Here is a 15,221-nt window from a genome sequence, read left to right on the forward strand (position 1 = left end):
GAATGCATTCCAATAGAATTTGTAACAAATGACCACTTTGTGTTTGCATTAATGCCAAACACGTTTAACAAATTTTTAACAAGGAACCCTGGCAAGGTGCCAAACTCCTAGAGGGACACCGAAGGAATGCTATAAATTTAAACTAGATTTTACCTTTTCACTTAGCTCAGTGAGTAACTTAGGTGTCTCGCTATCTCAGGATTGTGGCATTTCTACTTTATGTCAGATAAGTTGTACATTTTCATTATTTTTATTTCTTAGGTTGTACCTTCTTCCACGGGACTTCTAAATCTGTGCCACCGTGTCTGAAATAACATGAGGGCAGCTTGGAATAGATGTTTATTTCTGCAAAAGTGTTCGCATCTTGTATGCGTTGGTAGATGCACGTATGCGATACGTGACTTACCAAAAATATAATTGTATGTAAACAGCACGGTTAACCCATTAAATACAAAAACAATGGATTCGACCAGGGTCCTCATCTAGGGGGAGGGATTTTGCCCCCCCCCACCTCCACCGCCCTCCCAGAGGCTAATTGGCGATATTGGGAGCCATTTCTGATGGTGCTACCTGGGAGAGTGCATGATGCTCCTAGAGTCGAGGAGTCCAGGCCATAGGAAAGCATCCTCACTACAAAGAATGACTCAGCCCCAAGTGTCCATGGTATCACATCAGGAAATCCTGGAGTAAAGTAACAAAGCCCTTTGGCTTACGGGCACTGCCTCAGGCTGAGGAAGTACTATCTTAAGGAAACTTACAACTAAAAGCACATTTCTATTCAATCGATGTTTAAAAAATTACACAGAGTGCCTAATGCTGGTGTTGAGTGGCAGTTTTCTGACTTTCTCTTCTGCTGCTGTCTGCCCTTGAAAAGAGAAGAGAAAAGCTGGCCCATCATAGCCCGGCCTAAAACTTCAATTGAGGCAGTGCTGAGAATGGCTGGTGGCCCTGGGGATGAGAATGAGTGAGCCTGATGACCCGCGCCAGGTGCCCCTGGCAGGAGGCCGCTGCTGGGCGGCGGGACTGGTCTCTGAGACCGGGCTAGGTGCAGGCAGGGCCCTGCATGTCCCCGAGAAGATAGCTTTAGGTGCTTCCTGGACACTTTAATTTTAACAGCCAGGCAATTCTTATAAGGCGTATTAGACAAACACTGACTCCATTACAGCATTAAAATAAATCTTTTTTTATTTTCAATCAAAAGCCTTATTTGTTAGAATGATACGAACAAGCGCTTACATAAAAACAAACCTTTCTTAAAAGGGACATTTACATTTTTAGAAAAGAAAAAATTTTAAGGAAAATTATCAATTAAACGTGACAGGTGTTATGAAGACTACAAAAATTGGGAAGGTGGAAAACAAAGGACCAAGGTCTAGAAAATTCTGGCATCATAGTAAAGAGAATGGGCTCTAAAAGCGAAAAGATAAGGGTTCAAGTCAGACCCCGGGAGGTGGGAATTTGACCTAAAGCATTCAGTCCCTGGAGGCCTCAGTTTCCTCATCCCCTTCAGGGGCTGTCACACCAGTTAGAACCGTGGCGCTCTCGAGTTTGATATCGTTGGAGCAAAATCACAGGGCTCCACGGCAGATGGCGTGCACCAAACATTAGCTATGAGTAATTCTGACTACAATAATAACTACAGAAATAAGTCGTAAGGAGACCTAGCAGTTTATGCTACCGTGCATTTGATTTCCTTTCTTTAAAACGCTGTGGGTGAGTTGTACTCAGCACACACAACCAGAAGTTGAAATCCAAATCCAGAGTCTCTCTGTTGCCCCGTCCAGAAAGCTCTACCATCCCGAACAGCAGTTTGCAATTCTGAGCTGAGCGCTGGCTGGGCCCAACCCACCCCCCCACCCCCAGCCCTTCGGGCTCTCAAGTGTTACATTTTATTGCCCTGTGGAGCTGTAGGAGGCCACTTGCAAGGTAAAATGTTGCTCTCCACTCATATTTTTGAATTATGGCTTCAAGGTGGTTGCTCCTATCAAGAAAATTAAATGATTTAACATAATTTGTTGCCACTTTGATCACAACAATAATAAATAAATCTTCATGAGAAAAACGGGAAACCCATTCCACCCCGTTTTAAAAGATGTTAAGTAATAACACAGATGTAGTTATAGAATTTTTTTTCTTTTTTTGAGCAGAAACGACTCTATTGGGTTTTCCTGTGAGAAGAATTACTTAGTGGAGTGATTCTGCAGGATGCCTGCTGCCCACCCCCCCACCCCCACCCCCACAATGAGCATCTCTTGTCTTTGGGCAGCTGTTAATGAGCTTGTGAGGCTTGCTGTTACGTGGGCACCGTGAACAATGTCAGGGGCGTCCAAAGCCCTGGTGAATGGGTGTCTGTTTTTGTACCTGGGGGCACAGCACACATTTGGAAAGCACATGGAGCGTAATGGACATTAACCCAGATGTCAAAAATAGCCTGCGTTTTACTACTGTTATTAAACAGTTTCCCCTTTAACCCCTCCGTGTTTACCAAAGACCCCTTTCTCCCAGCCAGTTTCTGCAAATCACTACTGAAAGGGCAGGAGAAGAAAGTCATAATCGGGCAGGTGTCTTTATTCCAAAGAAAAACAGTCTGAAGGAATATTTGTGAGACACCACACGTTTATAGCCTGGTCTCCTGGGGGCGCTTGTCCTGGGCCGGAATCTCACTGCTGGCCTCAGCCTGCCCGCCCCACCCCTGCAGGCCTCCCACCCCACCCCCAAAGGCCCCCCCACCCGGGCACACCAACTGCAGGCTTGGTTCCCTCCCCAGAGCCAAGTCAGGACTTTTCACAATGGAAATAGACTTCTACTATGAGACTAGTTACACATTCTTTGGTTTAAAAAAAATCTAAGAAGGGCAGCAACAACAAAGTTTCTAAAGAAACTTTTAAACCACCACCCAGAGATCATTATTAACAATATTCTGGTATAGGCATTTGCAAATGTTTATGTTTATGAGTGTGTTGCTGCCAAAAATAAGATTGAACTACATATGAAGAATTGAAATCTACTTTCTTTGCTGGAAAATTATGGACATCGTTCCATATTAAGAAAAATATCATAACTGTCATATGATCAGTAAGTCTTAAGGAGGCCTGTCACACAGATCCCTGTTCATTTCCTTTGAGCCACAGTTTTTTTTAATCCTTATTCTCGTACCTATTTGTGTATCTGTTTATTGGCTGTCTTACTCCTAAAAATACAGGCTTCATGAGGGTGCAGATTCTGTCAGTCTTTGTTACTACTATGCCCTCAGCACCAGGCACACTGCCTGACACAGAGAAGCTGTGTTCGTTTCCTATCCATGCACAACAAATTAACACAAACTCAGTGACGAAAACAGCACCCATTTATTATCCCACAGTTTCTATACGTCAGAAGCCAAGTCGCGCTCCTCTGGGTTCTCCCCTTAGGGTCTCATGAGGCCAAAGTCAAGGTGTTGACCAAGCTGGACAACGCTGACCCGAGGCCCTGGGAAAGCGCCTACCTCCAAGTTCATCCAAGTTGCCGGCAGATTCCGTTCCTTGTGGTTGTAGGACTGAGGGCCCCGTTTTCTCGCTGGCTGTCAGCTGCGGGCTGCATTTTGACTGTGTGGGACACTCTCAGTCCTTGTCCCATGATTCCCCTCCATCTCAGCACAGCAAACCCCAATTATGTTTGAAGTTTCCCTTTCTCTCCCACTACTAGCGAAGAGAAAAAGCCTCTGCTATTCAAAGCTCCTGCGATTACATTAGGTCCCCTCAGATCGTCCCTCTTCGGTAACTTAAAGCCAGTTACCAGCAGCCAGTGACATCTGCAAGCTGGCATAATCATGGGGTGAGATGTTCATAGTCTTGGTCTCAGGGATCAGAGCAGGAAATCTTGGTAGGGGGTGGGATTCTGCCTACTCTGGATGCCCTCTCATACCTGTGGATGCATGAGTGAATCAATTTGTTCCACGAACTGTGCAAAGGACAGGGCATGATAAATGAGCAAGACCCGGCTGGCCCCTCCCTCCTAGATCTTACAGCCCAGACCAGGGTTATTCAGATAGAAATATAAAGGAAGCCACATCAGGAGTTTTCAGTTTTCTTGTGGCCACATTAAAAATAGTAGTAAGAGGGGCGCCTGGGTGGCTCAGTGGGTTGGGCCTTTGCCTTCGGCTCGGGTCATGATCCCGGGGTGCTGGGATCGAGCCCTGAATCGGGTTCTCTGTTCGTCAGGGAGCCTGCTTCCCCCTCTCTCTCTGCCTGCCTCTCTGCCTACTTGTGATCTCTGTCTGTCAAATAAATAAATAAAATCTTAAAAAAAAATAGTAATAAAAGGGAGGCCTGGGTGACTCAGTCGATTAAGCTGCTACCTTCAGCTCAGGTCATGATCCCAGGGTACTAGGATCGAGTCCCGAATCAGGCTCCTTTCTCAGCAGGGAGCCTGCTTCTCCCTCTGCCTGCTGATCCCCCGTGACTGTGTGTTCTTTCTTTCTCTCACAAATAAATAAATAAAATCTAAAAAAAAAAGTAATAAGAAACAGGAGAAATTAATTGCAGTACTCTATTTAACTTGATCCAATATGTCCAAAGTATTATTTTAATATGAAACCAATATTAACAACATGAAATTCATACTAACCAATATCACACTATATGTTAACTGGAATTTTGAGAAACGCTTAAAAATTAGATAAACTCAGAGGAAAATTAAAAAAAACTAAATTCATACTGAATCTAAAATTCAATGTATTAATTTATAATCATTTAAAATCAATATAAAAAAATAAGTCCTTACTTAATCTTCGACATCTGGTATATATTTCACACTTAGAACACATCTCAGTTTGAACCAACATATTTCAAGGTACCCACATGTGGCCAGTGGCTGCCATGCTGGATAGTTAAAGTCCAGACACATCACCACAAGGGGACAGTGAAGTGTGCGTGAGACTTCTTGTGCTTCATCCCACACTCAGCAGGGTCAGGCAAGCCTTCCAGGGAGGAAGTGACACCTAAACTGAGACCAGACAGTGAGCAGGCATCAGGCGCATGGAGGGTTGGTGTAAATGCTCATCAGACAGGCAGGGCTCTGAGGCGAGGAGAAAGGAGAACTTCGGATTGCAGAAGCAAGTCCAGCACAGGTGGAGCGGAACCTGCGGGGCTGGAGAGAGAGGGGCCAGCACGGCTAGCATCCTTCCTCCCTCCTGAGGGCAGTGGGATGGTGAATACAGGTTGCACGCAGGGAACCCAAGATGGAGGTGATGTCCTTAGAAACAAGGCTGTCGGGGGCACCGGTGAGCACCCTGAGTCAGGTGCTTCAGGAGAAGATGCTCAGAAACAGAGTGGGCAGCTGTGACCCTCCGGGTGAGGCAGGACTGGCCAGAGATTATCCCACCATGGGGGGCTGCCTGGATTGCTTCATTCCTGTTTCGTTTTTTTTTAAGCACAGGCTATTTGCCCGCCCCCTAGCAAAGGATCATCTGCATTTCTAAGTACTGGGAACGTCATCTAAGTCTTTCTCTCAAAGCCATGTCGGCCTCCCGGTGAATGGATTGTCCAGTGGAAGGAGCGGCAAACCGTTTCTGAGTGTTCTCTCTTCCACAGCGTAAACCTTGCCCCAAAGCCGCGCATGGCCCTAGTGAGGCACTGTATTCTGCCTAGTGACCTGCTAGCCAGCTGGAAATCTTTCTCTCAACTGAATAAATGATTGTTCTTTGCTACTTTATCTTGGAAAAACATCAAGGACATCAGGCATTCACTGTAATTATTTTTCACTCGTTTCCCCATCTGTAAAATATGACCGGTGCATTTTAGTACTACTTTGGGTTTCTCTTTACCTTTTAATCATGTGGCCTTTTAATATATTGGTCAGCCCTTTAAAAGGATGATTAAGAAATGCTTAATGCACAAAAGAATTAGAGCTATGCACAGCTCATGAAGCAGAAAGCGTGCTCTGACTTACAATTTTCATACGAAGTTTGCAGAGATTTTATGTGCCAGAATAAGTAATATGATCTGCTCTAGGAACTCCCTAGCTTTCTGGCTCTGCAAAAGTCATTTTTTTTTTTTTTTTTGCCCCGATTCAAGTTTCTTAACCAGAAGGGTTACACCAAACTCCTCAGAGTATGAATTAGCAGAGTTCATCCAAGCCACATATTTCGTTTGTACTGTTTAACCAGGGCTGGGAGTAACCGCCTACCTGTACGGACACCGGGGTCTTGGGCGCTCTCATTAGTCAGTGTGGCTCGAGAAATTCTGTGCATCGACTATCAAATCAGACAGCGCAGGCTCTATACAAAAGGTGGCTCACACATGTGTGAGTGTGTGTGTGTGTGTGTGTGTGTGTGTGTGTGTGTTTGATCTTTCCTCTCCCTGCCATATTCCCCAGAGAGCTGCTCTATTGCCATGTGCCCGGAAACTCCCTGAGTATTCAAAGGCCATATGTGAATGATAATGAGCATCGGCAGGGGAAGTCAGTCATCTTCTGAAGGGTCCTCTGGGCCAGGCCTCTCTTCCCACCCATTTTACTGATTCTTCCCACTTGTGGCTGCACGCCTCTTGATGGGGCGGTGAGGAAGCATGGGGTGCTCCTGCTTCTCTGTGCCCCGGAGCATGACGCATGCGGATGGCTGGCTGTTCCATTTACGTTTAGGGTCAAGCACGCACATCATTGCGTGTGGGGGGGGGGAAGGGGGGGAGGCCAACTTTGTTTTGTTCTTTTCTATTCAATATCCTTTTTAAAAATGTTTTCCCTGTGGCAAAACATAGATTAAAATGCACCATTTTAACCCATTTAAGTGTACAACTTAAGCATAATTCAGAGGCATTCAGTGCCTACACGGGGTTGTACAACCCCTACTGTCCATTTCTAGAACTTTCTCACTATCCCAAAAGATCGCTTAATTATACCCACGAAGCAATAGCTCCCTATTCCTCCTCCCCTCCAGCCCCTGGCAGTCCTCTAATCTATTTTCTGCACCTACAAATTTGTCTCTTTGAGATATTTCATGTAAGTGGAATCATATAGTGTTTGTCCTTTGGTGTCTGGCTCCTTTCACTGATGTCTTCCAATGTCATTCATATCGTGGCATGAATCAGAACTTCATTTCTTTTTAGAGCTGAGTAATATTCCACTGTATGTATATACCACATTTGTTTATCCATTCCTTTTGGTTATAGATGCCTGGCGGGTTTTTTTCTCCCTGTTGGTTATTGTGAACAACGCTGCTGTGAACATCTGTGTGCCAGTCTCTGAGTCCCTGTTTCCCAGTCCTCTGCATTCACACCTAGCAGTGGAAATGGCTAGGTCCAGTATTCTTCGAACCTGTTGGTCTCAGCTGGTTTGGAAGCAAATGTTAAGTTTTCTGGTGTCCTGACCATCCTTAACTCTCTAGTGTCTATAAGGTGAAGTTAAAAATAGTTTCAGAATCCTACTCATTGTTGAAAAGCGTGGAGAGAAAAAAACCGAACATGTACTCTGACCTCGTAGAAGTGATCCCTGGGACATTTTGGTATATTTCCTTTCACTTTCTTGTTGCCTATCAAGAGACCTCTACACCTATATGCGACATCTTTTGAAAGAGGCCTCTTCTCAGAGGTGTTTACAGGACGTAATTTAACTTAGTGTTCACTCGGTCCTTCCTCTGTGCTTCCTCCCCATGCCAACCAACCCCAACCAAAGCGAGTAGTAGAGGGTCCATGCAGGGGTGGGGTATGGAAAGGCTGGCCCTATCAGCTCTATCTGGCTCTATCTCTAATCTCTCCTCTTCAGTGGCAGTTGCTTTCCCTGCTAAATTTTGTGCTTTCTTGTTGCAGCTATCAGAAGAGCTAACTAAAGGCGAAATGCAGCTCTGCAGCAATGTTCTGATAATCTCTTGCAGCGTGGCTCACGTCACTGGCCATCACCATCTGGAACATGCATCAGGACCGAAGAGGAACTTTTCATTTTCATTATGGCGCACTGTTCTGTTCGACTTGATATTTCCTTTATCATCTCATGTCATTCCTCACGGATTCAGATATGTTGGGCAGGAAGAATGAGGAGGAGGAGGAAAATGACAGATCCTCCGTTTTTGGGTGGGGGGGATGTCGGGATTTGGGTGTTCAAAATGTGATCATCTCTTCTGAATGTCATTCTTTGATACATTTTATTTATGTTCCTTAAACATCGTGGGATAAACTTGAACTCCGTGGGATGTTAACTGTGGCTTCAGCTTCTTTTGGACCACTCGCTTCATCTCCGGTTCTGCTGCTGGTTCAGTCGAAGTGGTCATTCCTAAGGCATCAGATTATCAAAAAGTGTAAATTCTGTGAGTGAGTGGTGTTGGCAGTGTTTGTGCACCAAGACGCATGGAGTGTTTGACGAAGAAACCAAAACACCAAAAGTGGTGAGCCTTTACCCTCCTCTGTTTCTTTAATCCGCTGTTTGAAGAACCACATTTTGATTGTGTAACCAGTAGTTACCTCTGGGCCAGGTTGGAAATGAAATCAATTTTTTAAACCACTAATACTTGCCAAGAAATCGCCTTATGAGAACATGATGTGTGTCTCTGACAAAGCATGGCATGTCCAAATCGATCATTCATGATCCTATCTACCCTATTTCTGTGCTGGACAGTGGCAAAAGCCTGAGGCACCCGCACCCTTCTATTCTGTGCGGCCCATGCATCCCCGTGGCGGGGACGTACCCGAGCCTCAGGCTCTTACCATTCCCATACGCGCAGGTCTCCATGGAGAAGCTGGGACTCATTCACATTTCCAGATCCAAATGCTGTGCAATGAGTGTAAGCTTAGATCTTCTGGAAATGAAGGGTCATTTCTCATTTTTTTTTTTAATGTCTCCAACATGGATTCCAAAGCATTTTCAGCATCAAACGTGAAAACATTGATGAATGAGGAATAATCACAAAAGCTGTGTATCTGTATATAGCTTTACACAACACGTGTGTGGGTACAGAGTCATTATGTAAAGCACATGCCAGGGAAAGAGACCAAATTTGGAGGTCTTTTCCATACAGTGACATGGTACTAAGGAGAATTTAACTCCTACTGCTTTCTCTGAAAATGAAAAAATAAGGAAGGTTGTTTTAACTGCATAAAACTCACAACCAGTCTGGCAAACATGTGCAACTCTCGCATTGATCCACTTTCTCGTCAATGGAAGAAAGCCTTCCACAGGTACGCAAGTGGGAGACGAAAATCTGCATTCTTACGAGGATAAACAGTGAAGTTAAGCATGAGTGGCCTTAATAAATACAGTTGTCTTTCTTTGCTGCTGTGGGAAGGATTCCACACAGATGCTCCTGAAGTCTTGCATTGAATTTAGTTGTTATTATCACTTTTCAAAATGTTGGTGCAATGAACTCCAGACCTCTCCCGTGAGCCATAGAGATATTTAAAAGACAGACACCTTATTTGTCGGGGAAGATGAAACTGTGTCTGAGTTGCACTGTTCATCCTTGGTGCGTTAGGAGTAATATATCCAAGCAGGTTTCTTGCTTCTAGCTTTGTTCTTTTCGTCAGTAAGTATAGCGAACTATGTAAAGCTTTCGTGTCGCATAAACAATCCAAATACATTCATGTTTAAAAAGTTTGTCCTTTAACTATCAAAGGGTTTTAGGATCTCGACTGGAGAAGAGAGCAGCGTTCTTTGCAAACATTTATAGCACATTTTGACATAATGTCGCACTGAAAACCCAGGCCACGTAAACGTGTCCCCGTGAACAATTTGGGTGTCCTCAAAAAGGCGGTCCTCCCCGCCTCCTGCAGCCAGATCCTGACCTGAACTCTGCAACTGAATACTTGAAGTAGGATTAGGAAACCCACTAGGGAAACTAGGGTCCTCAAAACAGAAAAAGCAACCAACCACGTATAGTTAGCTATTTCTCAGTATGTGCCAATTTTATCACAGCTGTTGTTTGGGGGGGCATTTTTTGGCCCCACTTTTGTTGGGTTAAAGTATTATCAATCTCACCATTATGGGGGCATATTACTTAGTCCCTTAAAAATTAAATTCCATCTGACATAGCACATTTTTCCATTTCGTGTAATATTCTCTGATGTTTTGGGGGTTACCAAAAAAAATTCCCTTTTTCACAAAAATAGTCTCTGGGTTTACAACAAACACTGTGATGTTGGGGAGATATTTCCTTTGCGCAAACATTAGCAGGTACCCCTCTAATCATAATGAAGTTGGAAAAAAAAAGTAGAGGCTAACATTTAGGAGAAGTTGGTCTTCTTGCTCTGTGCAAAAACAGGCTTGTACTTTATACCCCATTTGGTTTTGATGTACAGTCTCGATTTTGTATTTAATGATTTTTGTGTATCCAGTATGCACGTTAACAGCGTGTCAACTTTCATTTGAAAGTGGGTTTCAATTTACTTTTTAAACAGTGTTTATGATGAGACCTCAAATGTGTTGACATAGGCTCTCTCTGAGATGTGTTTGTGTAGAGTGGCGTTTGAATGCTACCAGGGGTCAGTGTATCTAATTCCCGGAGACCCTTGTTTGATAGTGCTTCTTGTAATTTTTCTCCAAGTGAGTGGCATGTGGGTTGTGAATATTGACCATGTGATTATGGACTTCGATATGAAAACAATACATAAAACTAAGGAACCCTCAGAAACTACCAGTGGGCATGTATTAGCCAGTCATTGTAACCTCGTGTCTAGTAGAAGTACAACAGCATACAAGGTATGTACAGTTCATAACTTTGTTATCATGTGTATGAGGAGTACTTTGTGCTGATCGCCTTATTTATATTCATCAAATAAACTTTGTTTCTTTCTGAAGTGAGTTTATTCCATCTCTAATAAATGTTCCGATTGTGGTGGTTTCTAATCTTTTTGGGGTCACGGGTGTTCATTTGAGGAACCTAAGGTCTTGAAGAAAAAAGGATGGCAGAGGGAAGTTGTACACTCACTTCACAGGAGTGAGCAAGGCACAAATTTCCCTTGACACGGAGCTGGATCCGGAGGTTCATATGAAGAAACTAAGTCATTGGCGGGATCTCCCTTCTCCCTTCCTTCCCGCCATCCCATCCCCTTTGTTTTTTCTCTCTCTCAATTTCCCCCTGCTTCTCTCTTCTATCCCTCCCTCCTCTCCTCCTTCCCACCTTTTCTCTTTCCCTTTCTTCCTCTCCTTCCTCCCTCCCTTTCTCTTTTTCCCATTTCCTCTTAACTTTCCATGGGTTGACATCAGTCCCTGCTGGGTTCTTTCTACTTGGTGGCAAAGATGACTCCCAACAGCTTTGAGCATTCTGGGGTTGAAGGGCAGGGACCCTGTCCTTTCAAGCATCCACATTAGCTCCCTAAAGGGAATCTTGCTGTCCTTTTTGGATCACACATCCAATTACCTTATTCAAGGGAGTTGGGAGGGAGAGGCCCAGTGATTGACAGCCTCACTGATGTGGGCAGGGCACTCTCCAAAGGGAAAAAAATGGGCTTTATTCTAGAAGAGAGGGACAAGAAAGCCGAGCAGGCAGCAATAATAGTTAGCCCTGGATACACTTGGTTGCACACACAAAATCATCCAGAAAAACACACAAAATCATCCATGCAAGGGCTCACCAGCCTTCACATCCCGACTGGGATCATGGTGGGGAAGCAGCTCCTGATTTCTTTAAAGGTTTGAATTGTATTCCAAGAAATGAACTACCAAATCTTACCCTTATTGAAATCAAAGAGTATTTGATTATCAAAGCTAGAAAGTATGTTAGATGCCCTGTGTCCCATAGTCTCATTTCACAGATGGGCAAACTGAGGCCCAGTTAGACATGACTGATTCCAGCATGTATGGTAAGTTCACTGCAAACCAAACTGTCCCCAAGGCTCCAAAACAGAAATATATATCCCCAAAGAGTCTCTGGGGAGAAGAGGATGGGACAGAATGTCCCCCCAGTGGCCCCTAATGACACAGGGGACGTATCATTTGCTTACGGACTCACGGCCACTATGTGTGAAATTCTCCCACAGTCTGGAGCATTTTGGGACAGTCTGCAGTCGTGCCCTTTTCATTACGTTGCCTTTTTGTAGAAAAAGAACTTTTGTTGGACAAGAATGTCTTCCTTCGTAGAACTTCCTGAAGCAGCCGGCTTGCATTCAAGCTTGATTATGTAAACCCAGCCGGCCAGATGGAGCCTCTGCTTCTTTCCTCACAAAACACTCCTTTGGCTAAGAAAGGTACTAGCCCGCGCACCGCTGGACTCCTCTGCGGGTCAATCTGTACATTAGTTCCACTGACACGTATGACGTCATTTGGGTATACATGAGGCTTTGACCGTAAAAATCTGCCCTGGCTGTATCTGTGAACAGCTCTTACAAAAAATTGGAGAGCTGTTCTAATTCTTAGAAGTGCTAATGCACAATAACGATTGTACTACTAGTAAATGAACACAGATCAAAATAATTGGGTGTGATTGAGCATTTGCTAGGAGCCAGGCCATGGCACTCAGACTGACATGCAAGGCCTTGTTGCTAAATGCCGTGCCCATGGGAACTTGTCCTCCCGGTAATTTCATGAAGCAGGAACCATCATTCTCCTCAGACAAGGAAGGGGAGGCCCAGGGAGCTTACATACTTCACCAGGGTCCCACTGATTGTATGTGGGAGAGCTGGGCTTTGAACCCAATACTCAGCGAGCCCTTTGGTTCCAGGGATGCATCAAGCCCCAGGGACATATGGGTCGGGATGCAGATCCTAATCGTTCCCACCTGCCAGTTCATCTGTGTTGCAAATTTGGGCCCCAGGGTGGCTATTCAGCTCACAGAGACCTGAAGGAATTGGGTTCTTCAAGAATGCCCCAGTTGGCCAATACTTGGAGAGAACAGATGGCCGCTCAGCGAGGCCGTGGATCCCAGTGGAAATCAAGCCTTGTGGGAAAAAAGAGCCCCGACAGTACATTGGATTTACACCTGCTATCCAGGGGCCTCTCTACTTCTTCTATGCCCCAAGTGTCTGGGCATCACCACCCTTGACCTAGGAGCTTTTGGGTTTGCATGGTGAGGGATCTGGTGACAAGACAGTGGACAGGTGTCCCCAGCTGGAAGAGGGCCTTGAGCACGACACTGAAGGGTATAGACTAGTACATGGGGTCTCAACTTCAGTCATGTAAATACCACTCTCCTGACTTCAGCTATAGCTGAAGACAGTAGGTCTTATACAGTAATTTTTATATGGTAATTATAAGTATTACATAGTATTATTATATGTATTCTATATATTATATAGTATTATTATATATAAGTATTATATAGTATAGTATAATAAGAATTATATAGTAATTCTTAAATTTAAGTGGTCTAGCTTTTCTGTCTAAGTAAGTATATGGGGTGCCTGGGTGGCTCAGTAGGTTAAAGCCTTTGACTTCAGCTCAGGTCATGATCCCAGGGTCCTGGGATCGAGCCCCGCATCGGGCTCTGCTCCTCGGGGAGCCTGCTTCCTCCTCTCTCTCTGCCTGCCTCCCTGCCTACTTGTCATCTCTCTCTGTGTCAAATAAATAAATAAAATCTTAAAAAAAAAAAAAAAAACCTTAAAAATAAATAAATAATTAAGTATAAGAAAACACGCCATTATCATAAAGGCAAAAGTAGGATCATTTTCTATTCATGGGCCTCGCCAAATAGAAGAACAGTAAAAAATAATGAAAATGAAGTTCTGAGACTCGGACTTTCCCTTTCTTTGTTAAAAAGGGAGATAGGCAATGGTTGGAGAAGTGTTTCCGGGGCTAAACCAAGAGTTTCTCTTTGTTACTAATCAGAAGGACTAAAAAACGATCGATGAAGGCATATTTAACTGTGTGGCTCAGGGTTACTCAAGACGGTGTGGGTGGACCGCTGTAATCATTTCAAGGACGCTTTTGAACTATGAATTTTAGGAAACCCTCCTGCTGCAACAGAAATCCAGTAATGGGGGCACCTGGGTGGCTCAGTGGGTTAAGCCTCTGTCTTCAGCTCAGGTCATGATCTCAGGGTCCTGGGATCGAGCCCTGTATCAGGCGCTCTGCTCAGCAGGGAGCCTGCTTCCCCCTCTCTCTCTGCCTACTGCTCTGCCTACTTGTGATTTCTCTCTCTGTCAAATAAATAAATAAAATCTTAAAAAAAAAAAAAGAAATCCAGTAATGGATTTTTTAAATAAACATTATTTTTAGTAGACTTTATTATTTTTTAAGATTTTACTTATTTACTTGAGAGAGAGAGAGAGAATGAGAGAGAGAGTGAGCATGAGAGGGGGGAGGTCCTGAAGAAGAAGCAAACTCCCCACTGAAGAGGGACCCCCCCCCATGTGGGACTCAATCCTGGGACTCCAGGATCACGACCTGAGCCAAAGGCAGTCGCCCAACCAACTGAGCCACCCAGGAGCCCAATAGATCTTATTTTTTAGAACAGTCTCAGGTTTACAGAAACCTTGGGCAGATAGTACTGTGAGTTCCCATATAAACTTCCTTCCCACAAAGTTTTTCTATTATTAACATACTATATCAGTACAGTATACTTGTGCACTAATTGAACCAACATGCATATAATGGTATGAACAAAATATCTCTAGGTCATTCTATTAACTAAAGTCTGTGCTGCATTCCAATTTCCTTAGTTTTTCCTGATTTCCTTCTCCTGTTCCAGGATTGCAACCCGACAGTGCATTTCAGGACTTGTCAGGTCTCCTTAGGCACCTCTTGGCCATGCGTTTCTCACACTCTTCTTACGTTTGATAAAGACCTTGACGGTTTTGAGGAGTGTGGGTCAGATATATATTGTGGGTTGCCCCTCTCCTGGGATTTTTTTCCCCTCAGGATCAGACCAGGGGTATGGGTTTTAGAAGGAAGACCACGGAGGTAAAATGCCATTCTCACCACAGCACATCATCGGTACCTATGCTCAACACGACTCCTCACTCCCGATGTTGCCCTTGATCACCTGGGTGAGGTCATGCTTGGCAGGTTTCCCTGCTGTAGTTACGTTTCACCTGCCTCTTTGTGACAGACTTTCAAATGCAGACATACAGAGATGATCAGATCTCTGTCTCAGAATACGCTGCTCGCAATGCAGAGGACACACGGGCTAGAGAAGAAAACAGTTCCAAAAGCCTTTTGGACCAAAATTATTGAATCAGCAGCTTCACCCTTTGGACCTGTTTTTTCTTCTATTTGAAAGTACCTCTGCCCTCTCTCACCTTGCCTTCCCCTGTTGACTGGCTTAGGCAGAAATGATCCATGTAGGCAGAGAAGGCTCTTTCCCAGACTCACGGCAAAGCCTGGTG

The 15,221-nt window shown here is 44.4% G+C and overlaps 1 protein-coding gene across 1 annotated transcript in view; it reads left to right on the top strand.

Moving 5' to 3' along the window:
* The window catches only part of ERC2 (ELKS/RAB6-interacting/CAST family member 2), a gene marked incomplete at both ends in the record, with an annotated part of 911,416 nt that extends 903,410 nt beyond the window's left edge, over positions 1-8,006 (top strand). The window contains one exon of the mRNA XM_080828630.1: positions 7,782-8,006. Coding sequence (XP_080684756.1) covers positions 7,782-8,006 — 225 coding nt within the window. The remainder of the gene's footprint in view (positions 1-7,781) is intronic.
* Between the last annotated feature and the right edge of the window lie 7,215 nt (positions 8,007-15,221).

This window comes from Martes martes (assembly GCF_963455335.1).
Source record: "Martes martes genome assembly, chromosome: 1".
NCBI lineage: Eukaryota > Metazoa > Chordata > Mammalia > Carnivora > Mustelidae > Martes > Martes martes.